Source organism: Parambassis ranga, chromosome 14, assembly GCF_900634625.1.
Source record: "Parambassis ranga chromosome 14, fParRan2.1, whole genome shotgun sequence".
NCBI classification, from domain to species: domain Eukaryota; kingdom Metazoa; phylum Chordata; class Actinopteri; family Ambassidae; genus Parambassis; species Parambassis ranga.
The window spans coordinates 20,555,278-20,573,253 of record NC_041034.1 but is presented as its reverse complement, the minus strand read 5'-3'; the positions used below and the strand labels follow the sequence as shown (position 1 = coordinate 20,573,253).

General features: G+C 40.7%; 1 protein-coding gene across 1 annotated transcript; it reads right to left on the bottom strand.

The window, feature by feature from the left end:
* Positions 1–2,728: 2,728 nt before the first annotated feature.
* jhy (junctional cadherin complex regulator) lies at positions 2,729–16,245 on the bottom strand. Its single transcript, XM_028422253.1, has 7 exons — positions 15,896–16,245; positions 13,143–13,812; positions 7,500–7,897; positions 7,121–7,420; positions 4,592–4,670; positions 3,463–3,570; positions 2,729–2,996 (listed from the first exon to the last, which is right to left on the bottom strand). Exons 1-7 carry the CDS (start codon positions 16,243–16,245, stop codon positions 2,787–2,789), a joined length of 2,115 nt encoding a protein of 704 aa, XP_028278054.1. The 3' UTR covers positions 2,729–2,786.
* Positions 16,246–17,976: the final 1,731 nt, after the last annotated feature.

Below are 17,976 nucleotides of genomic sequence, written 5' to 3'. Positions count from 1 at the left end.
ATAAATCTTAATTATTTATTTTTTTTGGTGCAGAAAATAGCGAGAGATTTACATTTTTTGTTTTATTTAACAAGTCCAAAGTCCCTTCATTACACTTCATTTTTATACTGTTAAAGAAACATATGTCAAAGAATTTTTAATAAAGATTGTGACAAAATGAGACAAAAACAAGCAGTATAGTTTTACACTTAATTCCTTACTTTGTATATGTGAAGTAAATTTGAATTATTTTAGCTCATCCTTGTGCGGCCTCAGGGTTTGAATTTGCAGCAGCAGGACTCCCAGTGTAGGAGTGGAAAGTCCTTTATCACTTTTGTTTCTTATTTATTCGTCTTATGGCTAAAATCACAAATGACGAATCTATTTGTACTTCTGTTGTGATGATAAAAAGGGCAGTTTTTCATGATTATTTCACTTATTCATATGTGTATGAGCTATTCATAGACCTGTCAAGACCTTAAACAGTCTTTATCGGGTTGGGAATGTGCATGACAACATGTAGATCTGGTCCTTTGTGCTGGACTCACCATCCTATCCTGCAATTCATGTCATCTTCAAAATGTGATTCTGATTAACACGCAGAGGGGGAAAAAAGAGCCTGTGGAGAACAGGCCATGCACAAGGTGATCAATTAAAAGATTAAGCGTTTTGCAACACATGGACGCATCTGCATTTGGGCCTAATAGCAGGGCCATCAGCTCATTTTCAGGAAGCCTGCCGCCTACTGAAAGCGTGCTTCTCACATCAAAGCATTCACGTCTGCCTTAGCTTCCCAATAGGCAGAAAGGGATGCTAATTTAGCCCCCTTCATGTATAGCGCTGAAAGACTCCTTCAATTAACTGGATTTCAATGGCAAAAAATGAGTAGGTGGGCCCAAAAAAAAAGATGCAAAGAGACTCGGTCTAGATAGGCAGTGATTCTCATTAAATTAAAAAGGGCTCAGCCATTTGTTTCCAACCACGCATCTGAGGACTTAACACTAAAAACACAGAGCTTCAAAGAGTCCATGATGGGTTAAATAGAGACTATAATCTAATTAAAATATTGCACAGTGGTAAATAGTGCTTTGATAATGATCTGAGGGTTCAATTAGTAAAATGAGCTGCTTGAGAGTGTTTTGTGTTGGGGTGGAGTTAGACATGGCTCTAACATGCAGGACGAGGAGCAGATCAGGTGAGCTTCAAAGTACCATCCTCTATCGAAGCAGTTTTAACTGTAACCCAGAGACAGAGAGAAAGGAGAGCGTGGATGAGTTTGTTGTTTTATTCTTATTTTATTATCCTGCCCCCATTGCCTAACAGTGTAACATCAGACTGGACAGATGGACTGAGCATGTAAATATAAAGAGGTTCAGCTACAAAAACCTTTACTAGGAGCAAGTGTTTAACGCCTTTCACTGCTCTTCAAAACCTGCTCCCCAGCTGTCTTAATATTTGCTTCAACATCCGTTAGATACAAATTTATTCTACAAGAATATATAAAAAATAAAAAAATGTACAAGGCAGCAGTTTAAATATATAGAAATTAAGAACCATTACTCAGAATTAAAGTCCAGCACTGTCTGATCATATCTATCACCACTGCTATGACCATCAACAAGGCAACCCACATTTTCCACTTAGCAAAAGCAGTGCTCGTTATCTGCAGCAGTGTTTGTATCAGTCTAACAAATACAACCATTTTCATCAGGTAAGGCAGGCTTAAAAATGGTCACCTCTTCTGTTGTCCTTCAGAAGCTTCTGCCCCTAGATCAGTTGGTTCCCATCCCAAGCTACCCAAGTTGCTAGTCTGTCACAGGACTAACATAAAGAGACAAACAACCATTCACTCAGTACCCACTTATCCAAACATGCACGTCTTTGGTGTGTGGGAGGAAGCTGGAGTACCCAGAGGAAAACCATGCAGGCATGAGGAGAACATGCAAACTTCACACAGAAAGGCCTTATTTTACCTGGGACCCTTCTTGCAGTGAGGTGGCACCAACGTGCAGCCCCCGTCCTAAGGTTCAAGACACTTTTTTTCATTCACAGATAAAACTGTAAAAAAAACACCACTTACTGTCCTTATTAGACTGGCTTACCACTCCTATACACAGAAACACCTGAGCTCAGCTGAACAGTGCCTGAAGTCCATTTAATTGTCTAGTGCTAGTTCAAAATAACCTCACACAATATTAACAACTGAAGTTTCTCATTAGAAAATGTTTTAAAAAGTTGATCATCTTTTATTCGCCTCTTAAATGTTGTTTTAAGTGACAAACAGTCAAAAAAATTTTGCAAAGGTATTTCTGGCGATTGCGTTGAAAAAAAATATTTTTTATGCATATTTTTTATTTGTGTTGTGTTTTGGAAGTTGTGTGGAAGATAAGCTATCCAGTAGGCCCCACACTCCTGCCTGAAGGTACAGAGAGTACACTGAGGAGCTTTCAGAAACAAAAAGCTTTTCCTGCTTAGCAAAAGTGCTCACTATATATATATATATATGTATATGTATGTACGTATAAAAGACATACTCACAAGGACAACATTAGTGTCAGGAAGCAATGTAATAATTATTACATTGTAGAAGTCATCAGACTGATATTCACAACAATATTAACAAATATCTCTGCTAACCTGAAAGTGGAAGGTTTGGAACTATCTGGTCAGTTTCTCTTTGCACCAATGCAACTGAAGCACAGTGTTAATGTTAGAAACGTCTGAGAATTTATGTAGCAATGATGTGGTTATGCTCGACCAGGATGAATCTGACTGGATGCCCTTTCCCGTAAACTGTGCATGTGGCCTCAGACAGCATGTACTTTCCTAAAGAGTGCCACAGCCTGCCTTTCTTCTTCATGCCGTTGTCTAAGGAGTTCCAGTGTGGCCAGCTGGGACATATCCAAGCCGTGCAAGAAAGGAGCATGCCCAGTGAAGTCTTCAGCCTGGTGTTTCTTTGTCTGCTTTGGTTTAGGCTGTACAGGTGGTTTGACTATGGTCTTGGCGTATTCCAAGGCCTGGGATTGAAAGAGGAAAGAAAGTTAAATACTGTATGCAAGCTGTGGTTTAAATGTTTCCTCCAGAAACTCCATAAAGACTAATGTGCTGCTGAAAAAATGTGGGTATGAAAAACATTTAAATATACATTAAAGTTGACCATGCCAAGTCTCTGCAGGTGTAGAATAATCACAAGGATTACATGACGTATTGGTCAGTCATTTATGTTGGAAAGTGGCAATGACTGAGGTAGACATGGTGGAGGAGATTCTTCCAATAACAGCTCAGAAGATCAAACTTCCATCCATAGGTTTTTGTAAAGAGCGGTTTTTCGGCTCTACATGCGAGCTTCTGGCTGCTGTTAGTCCACTTCTAACCTAGTCGATGTTTAGGCACAAAGGCGAAGCACTAGCACCTCCTTATCAGAAACACGCTTGTTTTGAAGCAGTGTTCACACCAACATGCACACAATGAAGACACACACACCTTCATCCTGGGAACTTTCATGTCATTGCCTTCCGGGTCCTTGGTTGGAGGAAAGGGAATCCTACTTATCGTTTTGTTCTGCTCACGGATCAGATTTGAATACAGCTTCTGTCGTTTCATTTTCTCAGCATGATGACGGTAAGAGAGAGAGAGAGAGAGAGAGAGAGAGAGAGGGAAACAGAAGCAGATTATAAAAGGGGTTTTAATTAACCAAACCATTTCTCCCTTAAGGCTCTTCTCTTTGTGTATCCCCTTGGTAGAGCCTCTCCATACAGCCGAACAAAACCAAACACAGCAAGCCATTCAGTGAGCCTATCAACATTTACACATATCATTCACTAATAGGCCTTGACCCTAGGGATGCACAGGGCTCAACCTAGTGTAAATTGGCCAAACATGCTCACTTTTTACAACCGAGGATTAACAAAAGACACTAAATATCAAAGCACAAAGAGCACTTAACTTCTTAGGGCGCCATTCATTTTCTTTGTAAATATAATGTTATCTCTGCGATAGCTTGAAAACCTTCAAATGATGAACTCAGTCAAATGAAAGAGGGTCATTAGTGAGCATCATCATAATCATTGTTATCCCAATAAACACTCATTTGTTTCCGTAAGAATCATTTCATACAGCTGATAATATAGCAACAAATGGCTACACTGATACTCTGTAATCCATTTTCCATATTTTGTTGTCCTGTACCATGTTCTCTTTTTGGGCTACAAAACTGATTAAAGGCCATAGAGGCTTTGAAAAAAAGCCGATGGATTTCTGTTTCATATTGGAGAAAGAAATCTGTAATTCCTCATAAGATGAATATAAGCATGTAAAAAAACAAGGCAGCCAACATGGCAGATGTGTCTCTGCTTGTTTCTATCTGCTACAAAGCAGTTTGGCAGGTGTGCGTCTGTATGTGAAGAATGTATATGTGAGGAAATTATTGTATCTTATGTTTGAATTAAAAGCTCTGAAATGAGTCACCTCGGTTAACATTTGTATTTGTTGTATTGGCAATAATAAAATATTTTTATGCACATTAAAACACTAACATTGTATCTATCTCTGCAGCTTTTGGATGAATGAACATGGTGTGAGTCAGTGGAGATGTCTTCTTATGAGTACTTACTGTCTTTTCCATGGCAGAGTAGTCAGGGCCTAAGCCTTGCAGTTTTATATCTGACCTCAGCTGTTTGTAGTCTTTCAAACTGTATGCCTGAAAGAGAGACGGAGAGACAGAGAGAGAGAGTTTTGAAAGCTGTCAGTAGCTGAAGCCTTGAGCTATTTGTGTAGGTGATGCATGGACTTCATTTGTTTTGATGGCTGTGAAGATAGCACCATGGCACAAACAATAAATCCTCTACTGCAATTTTACTCCATTTTGATTTCTCTCATTAGGTTCAAATGGTACATTGAGAAAAACACATCAAATGATAGAGAAATGCCTGGCAGTCCACACAACCAGACAGAGCCTCGATGTGAGTGACACTGTCTTTACCATATATTTTGTAAGACTACTTCTTTTTTCTTTGTTTGTGAACTTCACAAAGACATACAGACTTCCACTGCTGCTTATATACCACACAATAATGTGGTAGTCTACCCTCAATACAGCGTAGGTACTGGAGGTTACTCCATCCTTCTACAATGTGATCAAAAGGAGTATGTTGACCTATAATATGGAAAGTTCTTGACACAATAACACCTACTTTCCATTGCTTATCCATAAAACCCACGTATCACCTTTGGCATACTTTCAGTGTTGACATACTATATGTGTATAATATAAGCCACAGAGCCACACTGACCTCAACCCAGCCTATAGCAACCTATCCGACCAAGCTTGGACCTGAGCAAACAATTACTTTAACCAGTGGATGTTTCAGGCCAAATCCAGCTGCAATTAAAAGCTACTCAAAGTCCTTACTCCTTACTCAGACTTTTGTGGTTTGCACCACGTTTGGATGATGTTGAAAAATACATTCATATGTCAGGCAGGTTCATTATCGACCACGCGTTGGTCTGAGCACAACTTTCCAGACAGTAACAAGCCATTTGGAGCCTCAGGTTACATTGTGACTAACTAGGTCATGCTACCCAACTACCAAATAAACTCAGTACCCACACAAAACAGCAAAAAGAGTTGTACTGTCCTTGTTCTATTACACGCTGTGTCTACATGGGTACATGCAGTCTGCAGGCTGCCACAGACAAAAGGAGCTAATCACTCCAGATTGTACTGGCTGCTTTTTGGGAGAAAGATTTCAGTTTGCTTCAGCCATAAGCGATGGACACAACAGGGTACCTTTCTTTCTGAGCCCCTCTCTCTCTCCTCAGTCACGCTCATCTGCTTTCAGCCAGGCTGCTTTACAAATTGAGCCTGTAATCTTGTCAGACATGACGGGTAACATGGAGAGACAGACGGGAGGTCAAGAGGTGGGGAGTGGTGGGCACCACAGGAGGACGATGTGAAGGCTCCAGTGTTGGTACAACCCTAAGCACTTAATCATACTCTTTGTCCTTTCTTGTGTCCGTATAACTCAATAGTTACTTGTAAACTGGTATGAAACATTACTTTATGAGTCCACTCAGGTATTCATATTAGTCCTTGTTTTGATTAATGTTTTTACCAAAAGTACGATGCTTTGGTTATGTTTCATCACAGAGTTGGAGTGCTTCCATTCCATTGCTTATAAAACTCTCAGCATGGTAAGCAGCACATCCTAGCTAGTTGATTGCATTCTTATGAATAAAAGTAATAAACAATCACAATGTTTTTCTCTTATTCCAACTTTATGGGCAACGGTGTACTTTACTACCAGTTATTGGTATTGGTCTGATAAAATCCAATATCACTCAGCCTTCAGTTACTACTGTTTACATTTTAGTATGGAAACCCTTCTTAATAGCTGAATTAGTTTGTCTACGCAACTGCAGAAAAAAAACACAAGCATGGCTGAGTCACTACTCAGGACCCACCTGCACCGCGCAGCCTAACAAACCAGGACAACAACAGCCAAATCATTAAATGCAAATGGGCATCTTTAGTGGCCCTGCGCTTCACAGACTCTCTCCCTTTTAATCACCTTATCCTCTAACACATCTTCAAATGGCTTTTCAGGGCTTGCAGCTCTGTGGTTTATATAGTCATCATCTTATAGCAATTAAGTGTATCTTAGTGGAGCTAGACAATTAACCTGATGTTTTGTGCCCTCAGTCACCAGAACACTCCTGCTGGATTAAGCAGTCCCTGCTTGGAGACAGCTGAGGGGATTATTTGGGACTTCAAAGGGGCATTTATTTGTGTAACCTCTCGTGTACGTGGGGATTAAGGGGGGAATGCCACTCAATTGAAGAATTCATGTGTCACTTTTGTAAGGTGAAACTGCATAATGTGTCCTTTTTTTAAATTCAAATGTGATTATTCAGTATGTGTTGAGTGTGTGTGACCACTGTTTAACACAAGTGAATAAATTACATTTAATTTTTGTATATAGACAGCAGTGATAACAAGCTCTTGTTAGTCACTGAATGCTGGTGACTCAATAGTGTCTGGCTGTATATTGGTTAATGATGGGGGTGAATGAGATGTTACTATAATTTCAGTGCAATTTTTCCTTTAAAAATAAAACCAGAGTGGACAGTGCAGGCCACAGACATGCTAACCTTGTAAGTGACTCTTGCCTTCATTTGCTTCTCTTTCTTCATCTGACCCAGGTAGCCATCAAAGCTGCTTCTATGGATGTGCTCCACACTCTGACCGGAGGTCCCCTCCGGCCCTTTTCTCATCACTGACTTTCCTATGGGGGGCAGGACCAAGTTCGGTCTAGAGGGCTGCGATGAAGTGCTAGTGGGTGTCCTGAAGAGGTTTTGTGCAAACCGCTTGGTGTGAACCTCATTTTGTCTTCCGGTCTGATCCTCCCCTTCAGAGGCTGATGGCCACTGTGAGGCAGTTGTTCTGAAATACATAATTATTGGCACAAACAATGAAATATGTAACATCATTGTTTTAAAAAAAATCTGTGTAGTTGGCTCACCTTTGCCACTGTGCAGGGCTAAACTCTAGGATGTGATGTTGAAGTTGTGTGTGCATCCTGTCCGGGGAAATAAAGGAGGACTTTCTTGGAGATAGGGCAGCTTCAGAAGCAGGGCTCCAATGCCTATGACCATGTAGACCTGCTAAGTTGATGATGGCATCCTGGCCTGTCTGCTGGAGCAGTGGTAGGAAGTGGGATGGAGAATTAAGGTGGATGTTGAGGTGGATTGCAGGGGAAAAGGGTTGCAATGAAGTCACCACTGCTGGATTTCCTGCTAATGGGGAGCCCAGACGGTCTTCATGCTCAGTCTTGATCTCCGGGACAGGAGGCTGCTGCTTTCCAGAGGGGTTGGGGTATTCTTTCTGCTCGGCTTTCTTCCCTTTACTGACCTGACTGACCTGGAGCATAAATAGGATTAACATTTTAAGAATAAGTTTCATTGATGTTGGATGTCAAAGGAAAGGTCGGCCAGGAAGGGTTTACACAGTGTGCTGTGTTAAATCCCAAAATCTGACAACAACATGAAAACACAACTTAAGCCTGTTATTCATACACAAACACAAACACCTGCAGACTACACTCATCTGCATTTCTGGGAGATATGGTAACCTCTAAAGTATAGCTTGGCCTGTTTCTGAAGGTGGTGTGGAGGGCAAAGCATCAACTGAAAATCAACCCATTTACACCACCAAAACAACAAACATGAGCTGACTTGAGAGGCCCAATTTTTCCCCCAAGGGTAAGAGGGACTGTTGTGCGTCTTTGCATGATCTGACCAAATTATTCTTTGAGCGTGTGTCTCATGCATGTAATGCTGCTGATTTTGCAAACACCAGCTTTACCCATTCCAAAGGGAAATATTTACACTCCTGCTTGGCAATATTAGGGTGGCCACTTGAGTGCTCAAAATAATAATGTCAATGCAATCCAGTCCCTCCGTTTTACTACCAGCTATAGGAATAGCATTCATGGACATACTTACTGTTAGGTTTAGGTAAGGCTAGGATGGTTTTGACCAGTTGTCAGGTGTTTAAACTCTAACATTTTGTCATATAGTCACTGTCATCACAACTTTGCATAAAGAGAGGCACAACCAGAAGTCATCTTGAGGCGGTGTGATAATAAATACATATTTACACCTGCCTCTAGACACAATAGGGCAGAATTTTAGCTAATATTCAGTGTAACACAACTGAAATAACCGTGCTTTTGTTTCCTTACAGTAAAGGTAGAGTGAATTCTGCTAATGTGTGTGGTGTGTAATGTCAATACTTATGACATGTAAATGTCAACTTTATATTGAAAATATATATTAGTTTTCAATCACGTGAACATGAGCATTGGACCCTGTTTATCTGTTATTCATCTACATACAGTGAGTTCTCTGTATAGACATTTTATTGATCAACACCTTCAAGGCGAGTAGCTGTCATCAAAATAAAATCCAAGTTCAAAGATGGGTGTGGTCTGATCTGTGACTACTGAGTGGTATGTGAGACAGAATACGACAAAGCAATATGTTGACACAGGACTATACAGAGCCAGAGGATCTCTCCAAAATCCACTTAAAGCAACACCTTCTCAGCAGTATCAATACTGCATCCATTACTATCAATGCCTGTCCTCATCGACCACTTTGTATTACATCAATTTACTGTCTCAGTAAGTGTTAATGTACCATTTGTAGCGTAGAAATATGTTCTGTTAACGCTGTAATGAAAATCATTTAGTTAACTTTAGGACTCCCTCAGTGGCAGAGGACCATCTGGGTAGATCAATAGTATTGACAGGCTGAGGACTTTTTCACTGAATGCTGCTAATTCTGTGAGCATGAATAGGTGAAGGTCACAAAGAATGAGTGGATCCAGTTGTAACACATTCATCAATACTGTGTTTGTGATTGCATCTTACAGTCTGTGATGGCTTGCCTGCAGCTGTACTATTATACTAAAGAAAGAAAGACCCTTTTCAATATAAAAGGAATATTCACATTACATTCATTTGGCAGATGCTTGTGAAAACTGTGAGTAAATGGCAACCACCAGGGCTTAGAAATAAAGCCAACAGGAACTGTCAAAAGATGCCATTCTTCCTGTGGGTTCTGGGGTTTAACTCCAGAAGTTTTCCTGTTTCCTGGTATAATTGTATGTCTGTACTTATGCATAAAATATATAGACATAAAAAGCAAAAACATATATGTGCATATATTAAACTATTTTTACGCCCTATTAGAAATTAGAAAAAGTTCCCATATTGATACATATATCCATAAGCCGTTTAAATATGTATGTTTCTGTGTGTTAAAAGTATAGCATGTATAGAAATGGTCTTATTTCAAAAAAAAATTCTGCAGCATATGGCTACTTCTTCCTCAATAATAAGGTGTGGTTATAACCTTAACTTGCAAATTATAATCTACTTAATTATACTGTTGCAAATAAAAAAGTAACGAAAAAACAAACAGATATTTCAATATATGTTGATTTAAAACTTTGTCTATTGGTTTTCTATTTATTTAATAAACTAAGATATTTATACATCCAGAGACTGTATTCATGCCACACCAATCACCATCTAGGTAACATATGGCATGCATTGGATCTCTATATGGGAATGTGCTGTGCATGCAGGGGAAGCGGATTGTACAAAACTGTTGCAACACACTAGGGCCTTGTGGTATTTTGGGACCTCACGGATGATGTCAAGCAGGTATATAAGGACTCTGTGAGCTCATGTGTACCTTACTAACATTTTAAAGGCAAGATTAAAGAATACTATCACAGATCATACCCATTAGCTACACACCTATGACAATGGAGCCGTACTAGCCCTTTAAAAAGCCTGTTCAGTACTGTTTTGTGTTTACCTTTACACCAATAGTCATTATTTTGGTAAATGATGAAATGGGTTCTGTTACAGATGACAAACGAGCAGGTGTCAGTGACCACTGATGTTTCACACAAACACTTTGAACCTCTCACCTTTACCCACAGCCCCTTGCATTGCCTTTTGTCAGCCATTATAAAAATCCCAATCAGCTGGAACAAATGATCGAGTATGTATTGCATTTTAAGCATGGTAAGCTGTGTAATATCTTTTCTACTAAATTGGAAGGCCCGTAATTGCTTCTCTGAGAAGCGATGTCACAACAAAGTCTGGCAATTGCGGCTAGCTGTATTACCTCCTGTACCCAGGAAACATCTGCTTTTCGCAATGAAGACTTCAAAGGGGCTGTGGATCTTGAATTGCATTTAGCTGCTATTGTGGCCAGCCCAGGTAATCTTGATTAGGTGTTTAGACTGAGGCAGGGTATACAGTGGCAGAGAGCTCCCCAGAGCTTTGGTCTAAAGCTATTAAAAGATTGTACATTATGTTCCTCTGGCTTTGAAGTGAGGGCCTGCAAGAGGAGAGGGGACTCTGAGGGCTGAGTGCAATAGCAGAAGATTGATCTCCTACTTCTGTCTTTATCAAAGGAGGCCCGAGCCCCGATGAAGCCAATCATTGCTACCGCCGCTCTGCCACTTGGCCAGGCTAAACATTTGCTGCATTAGGAAATTGTGTACATTTAATAACACGTCTAATTATCACAAGCTGCCTTCAGATGGCCGCTTTCTTCAAAAGACCAAATGGGCTATTTTAAAAGGGCCCAGTAAGAACTAGCATGTCTGGTCTTGCATTGATTTATGAAACTGATGTGATTTGTACATAGAGCATTGCTATCTTTTACAAAGAGATCCTGACAGGGAGGGGGAAGAAGCGGGCAGAAGTTGAGCGCTTATAATAAATGTATATCTGTTACTATATTACATCTTCAGGCAGCATAGCAGTTCAGTAGTTAGCACTACCACCACACAGCAAGTAGGTTCAGATTTGGCTGGGGCCTTTCAGTTCAGCACATCTTCAGGCTGTCTGTGTGGGTACTCCTTCCACATACCAAAGACGTGCATGGGGACTATAAAATCGGCCATAGGTGTGAGTGTGCCCGGTTGTTTTACTCCCATGATTTGTCCGGGAGATACCTCTCACAGGACATAGTGGGTTAAAAATATGGACAGATGGATGGATTTGACAATTTCCAACAACCTAATGTTGAAGGTGGAAAATAGATGCTTATGTTTGATCTTCAGTATTCTATTGACTGTATGTGACCACAAGCATCTTCCTGAAATGACCACAAATGCTCTAAAGCTAAATGAGCTAAAATGACCGAGATGAAAGATTATGACACTGTACAAACATGTGTCTTCCTTTTTTGAGTGCTTCCCACAGAGTTACTTAATTAAATCTGTTTTTCAATAATCCTCTAAAGAAACCTCTTTACATTCATGTCAGCAAATCAAAATGTAAATCATGCAAATTTGGTGTTGATGTGTAAAATATTTTAAGTTCGACATGTCCTTATAAACACATCAATCACAGTTTTTATTTAGATCCCATATTACACCGTTTTATTTGCTTATTCATTCATTCATTTATTTATTTGCTTTAACTCTTATAAGCTTTGTTGATAAATGATACTGTTGTCATAACACACCCCAATTCAAGACTAATCCTTTGAAACAGGAAATAGACTTCATGCAAATTGCTGCCCTCTCTTTTATGCCCTGTGTCCCCCATTAAGTAAGACTCGTCTTTGGGGAGATAGGGCAATGGAAAACTAATAAGCGAATTCAGAGGGAAGATGACAAAACACAAGGGTTCAGGAGAGGGAAAGGCTCTGGCTCTGTTTACCATTGCACAAAGCTAACGGCTCTTGACTATGTAAATGGTGATGATATGAGACATTGTAGCGTGCTGGGGCTCAGATGGGTGAACAAGGTTGGGGGTATTATTGCCAGCAAACAGTCTTGTGGCCTGACAAATGGGGAATGTGGGCCATCCTGACCAATTATGCCACTGTGCCAGGTGCAGGGATGTCTAAGAGCCTATTGGTAACCATGCGTCTCTGATGTTCTTGTTGTACACATCAACCAATAATAAGCACTGCATAGCCAGACATGTCTCTTTTTATATGGTGGAGGAGAAGGCAGATACAAACCGCTATGCTTCTTTGCCAAATTAATTTTCCAGACTAGGTCAAAGGAAACAACACAGGATATTCTCTTGGCTTTTGTATACAATGACAATAAAAGACATACACTGAAGATACCAATAATATTACTAAATGAGCATAAGTTTAGCTGATGCAGAAAAAAGAGAAAAAAGAATCTTATTTTGCTTAGGGGAACAGCTGCATTCAGCTGCTGCCTAATATTGTCTGCAAGATTAGAATAACCTTTGAAGAGCAAATATGCTGCCCTTTGGCTGCTTCTCTTATTACATAAGTGCACGCTGAATACAGACCTATACAAATGTACACAGTGCACAGCACTACCTAGACCCTTTAGCAGGCCCCTGTGTTTAAACACATGTTTTAAATACAATATAACTAATGCATAAATGTTGCTTTTTGTCAACCCAGTTTGTTACTTCTGAATCATATTCTCCAGCCCATTCTAATCTCAGATCATGTGTAACAATGGCTTGATGGGGCAAAAAACATTATCAATGCTAGTGCAGCTCCTGGTGTCTGTTTCTATAACTGCAACCTGCAACTGAGTTTACTGAAAGATATCAGCTTTGCAGAGGAACTTCTATACAGACCTTTTTCACGTGGTGAGGAATCTCCTGCTTAAGTGCATGTGCCTTCAGATAGGAGCCAGATTTGGATGCGATGCGTCCCAAAGTTACTTTGTTGCGTTCCACGATGTCCTCCATCAGACTCTCTGGCTTTTTATTGGAAAAGGTCTTAGGACTCCTCAATGGGGATGTGCTCCTTTGCTGTGCTCCTTGTGTGTGTCTCAGTCGTTGCTGGGGATATTCTTGAATATGCATAGACTGTAAGCCCTCTGTCAGCTCAGGCCAGCCTGTATTCTCATCAGTTTTGTCACAGCTATTCTCACCCTTCTCTCTGAATGTCCTCTGCTGGGTTTTGTGACTTTCATCTTTAGTGGAACTGCTGCACGGCACTGAAACGTTAGCTTCTGCTGAACTAACTGCATCATTCTGTGGGTGTAAACAGTATGGGCGATCAGACTCAAAGCCGGCCAGATGAGGAGTCACCACAGGAGCCGGACTTGTCACAACGACGTAGCCTCCTTTTATAACCTGGCCCTTTCTGTCTCCATGTGACTGAGCGGATGTGTCTTTGGAGTTGTTGTAAAGTGCCTCAACAGAATTATATGGGCTCTCATTAAAGCGATGGGCTTCCTTCAGGTTGGTCCTCCAGTTGGGATCGTAGCGGAGGTCGGAATAGGCATCAGAGGACAGCAGGCTGGAAGATAAAACCAATAAAAATCAGAATCAATTCAACTAACAAGTGTCTACAACTATAAGCTTTTTAAGCACAAATTAATAATGTCCATAATTATTAGCATTTTAATAACATCCATATCCTTTTATACAGATGCCTGAAAGCCACATCGGCCTTCTCGAGAGGTCAAAGCAACAAGAGGCATTACACCATTATTAGAATGATGATGCCCTCAAACAAAGAGAGCTAGGCCTTAACAGAGACTTCTGAAATTGAAACAGATGAGGGAGATTATGAGCATGTATTTACAGATAATTTTCGTATTTTCACCTCCAGGCTCACTAATGAGAGTGTATTTGAGAGCTACTAGCGGGGGAATGGTTCACAAACGGCAATTTTCAGCTTATGAAATGGCTTGAAAATTGCAGACTAAAATGCTCTTTCTGATGGTGATGAAAAGATCTCATTAAAATAAATGGCAGAGAGCCTCTTTGTTGTGCTTACTGGGAGGACGAGGGGAGCCTAATTCTCCTGCCGTGATGTTGTGCATTGTGTGGGGGGGGGGGGGGGGGGGGTGCCTTGGTGTAGGGCCCTTCACTTCGATGAGGCCAAAAGGGTAAGGGATGTCTCTCTAATGACTCAGACTCAAACAAGTTGGAGAATGCATTATAGACAACATGCAGCTGGGTGTGATGCCTTTAACACTGGCAAAACACTGCAGCCTATTATTTCTTGGCCAAAATACAGACACAGGAATACAATAGCAAGTGAAATATTATGACAAACACTGAATGGGAAAATGAAAAAAGCGTTCATACAGACTCTACTCCAAAGTCCTTTGGTAATATTTCAAGTGAGATAGGTGTGAGATAAAGTGAAGAAGGATGAAAGGAGTTGCCTAAATAGAAATCTTTTGCTTGAATGAGGAATGGGCATTGGATTTGTAAACTATGCAGTGGCATTGTGTGAAAAGGATTACCCGCTTTGAGGAGGCAGCAGAGAGGACTGTGATGGGAATGGGACTGTGTCCACTGCCTCACCTCTATGAAATGGAGCCTTTTGTGAGAATATGTCATGGTCATTTTCCTCTGAAACAATGTACTTTGGAAGGCGACCCACACTTGCTGAGCATCAATCAGCGCGGGTTAATGACAGGAAAATTGAGAACGACCCTTTTCTATTTCAGAGGGAAATGACTATGTGTCAGTGTCTGAAGGAAAGAGAAACAGGCAGGAGAGCAAACTCAGCTGTGGCGTTGTCCTCACCAGAGATGCCTGCTCCCTCAAAAGAGAGAGATCTCCATTACAGCAACAATGATCCTTGTTAATGGAGCATGAGTGACCACTTATTGTGATCCACCCAAACAAAACAAAAATTTCCCTCAAATGAAAGCTGTTATTCTGAAAGCACCTGAATTAGGCCATTCCCGCAACATGTACCATCAGTGCCTGCATCTCATTAAATTACTGACACCGTTTTATTGTGAAGTGATGAATGAAGGCTATTTATCCTTTGTCATCCCTGTGCTGTTTCAAAGTAGAAGGCTTGATTGCTGCTGCTATTCTCCTTGTTGTGTTCCATCTAAGCAGCACTATTATCTGCTTAATTTTAATTAATTTGCCACAGACAGTGAAAGTGAGTTTGGTTCAATAGGAAAAATGAACAAGGTCAGGCATAAATCTCACACCGAGTGCTTTATATTATGACACCTTTATAGATTTATTGTGATATACAAGGTTTCACAGGCACTAATGTGAAGCTTTCACACTCTGTGTGAAAAACAAAATTGTCATTAAAAACTAGTTATTTTTGTTATTATTATTATTTTCACACAAAAAAATAAAACATTTCAGTTTAGCGGTTTCAGGTCTGTCCTAATACCAACAATTGCTGCCATCTACTGGCCAAACTGAATACATGACATACATGTATGTAAAATGTATGTCATGTTGTGCAGCTCTAGGGCAGCTTGGAAATGTGTGGTGTTTTTTATTTTTCCATTTTCTGGCCCAGACTGATGCCAGATATGCATAAGATGCTTTGGACACCATTTAATTGTAACATCATCTATTATTTATCAAACAAAGAAAATAGGTCAGCTTACCTTCTTCCTTCTCTTTCATCTCTTTGAGTTTCGGAATATTCAGTCTGCAAAAGGACAGGGTTCTTGTTCTTTGCATGGGTGTGTGTTCTTACTTCTAGACTATCATACATTTGAAGATCTTCAGTTTCCTCTTTCTTTGAACCTTCATCTAAACTATCAGCACTCTCATTCTGTAGGAAATCATAATGGCCATGGCGCTTATGGTGCGCTCTCTCCTGGGCCAAGCTCTCTGTGTCTGACTCCACAGAGCCCCACAGGTTGGCAAGGGCTGCTTGTCCTAATGGAGGGTGCCTCTGGTCCTCAGGTTTCAACAGACTGTGCATCTTTCCCTGTGTGAATCCTTTATCCATGTCCCTGTTGTGGGTGGACCGTCTGCTTCGTGGAGGTCTTATCTCTGTCATCAGAAATAAACAAGAGAAGGTTGGTAATATATCTGTTATCTGTAAGACTCATTGGCTTGACATCCATCATGAGGGATAACAGGGAAAACTCAGAAACAAGCCGTTTAAATGAACATGTTTAAGTGCTGCCTTGATAGGTACAGTCTCTGCTGTGACATGACACAGCAGAGACTGTACCATTGACAATGTTGGCCTACACTGTGTCACAGTGCAGAAAAAGGACCAGCAACAGGGGCAGGCACTGCAAGTAGAGCTGGGGCTGGCACTGGGAGTGCAGCTGGAGCTTTGGCTGTCTGACAACAACAATGTGCACCAGACCCCCGGCTGCGTGAGAGAGGTTAAAGCCTATAGGCGAGTCCCAACACAGTGACTCAAACTGAGGCAGACAGCAACACCCGTTTGTGCTCTTCAAGGCTTTCAAATGCAAACATGTTCTGGGTTCATGTCTTGGTCAGCTAGTTCTGTTAAGAGTTCAGTGCAAAAAGTGAGCTTAAAACACTAAATACACAAAGAAGTAACAAGACACAGGTAATCATGGCGAGGCAGGCAATCAACAAGGAGGTAAACACAACAGGAAGTGAAACACAGACACCAAGGGCAAACCAGACTTTCTAAATAAAACAGGAAATACAACCAAAACACAAACAGTGCTTTTCAAACAGAGCTCAAAAAGGCATCATGACACACTGTCACAGGTTTTTATAAACAGCAAGAACAGCATTTAAAAGGTTCCGCTCCTGAGTAACAAATTACTTTGGCTTCATAGTAACTTGGGAGAGTACACTGTTATTTACTGTTTTTCAGTTGAAAAGTCAAATGGCCTCCAGGTGTTTCTAATAACAGTAATACTACTACTGACATGTTAGAATGTTCGTGCTCATTTGAGAGTGTTTGAAAAATAATAGAATAATAATAGAAAAATAGATAGGCTACATTTCATTTAGGAATCCCACTAGAAGATCGCAGTATGAGCCACCGTGAACAATACGGGGGCCTCGAAAGTGAACACATAATAGAATTATACAGCCATCTTCCATTAGTTATACGTGCGTCAGAGCAGGAAAACACACTAATAGAGCCTATTTATTAGCGTGTTTTCAGGGATAGGCCTAAACATTGTTGCTCGGTCCCATTCATACGGCGGAACCTCAGTGACCTAACAACACTTTACACTACAGAGAACTGTCTGTGTATTTCTCCTGAGCTGCTGTACATCAGCTCCAACTCTGACAGCTGGCGCTGCAGTCGTCTGGTTTGCTTATAGTCGGGGAAATACTAAAACTTTTCAGTTTAACCCGAGTAAATGAATCTCCTGCCTTCCCCTGTATTTACAAAGCAAACTAAATCTATCTAAACTATTCAAATAACAGGTATAGGCAAAGTGGTTTAGATACTCACCCATTTTCCTCTGCTGCTACAACAATGTAACCATGGAAACACCGACGCACATATGTTGCCTTCAGGTGCTCAGCCTGCAGCTCCGACTTTGTAGTTACACGAACACTCGAACATTATTACGGTCAAACAGGCGTAATTAAAACACTGGCACCTAGTTGTTTGCATCTTAAGTAGATATCGGACCCCGCAGACACATTAATATGCCAACATGCGTTACCCGGCAAGGTCGTTAGTCTGTGCATTTTACAACACACGGATCATTTTAAATTGTCAAAATCATAA

Bases quoted from the DNA above. Each gene is read 5' to 3' on its own strand.
- jhy (XM_028422253.1), bottom strand. From the start codon at position 16,245: ATGGATAAAGGATTCACACAGGGAAAGATGCACAGTCTGTTGAAACCT. The intron at 7,421-7,499 runs GTGAGCCAACTA...TATGTATTTCAG, and splicing joins AGCCCTGCACAGTGGCAAAG to AACAACTGCCTCACAGTGGC. The intron at 4,671-7,120 runs GTCTGTGGCCTG...TCAGGCATACAG, and splicing joins GTCACTTACAAGGTTAGCAT to TTTGAAAGACTACAAACAGC.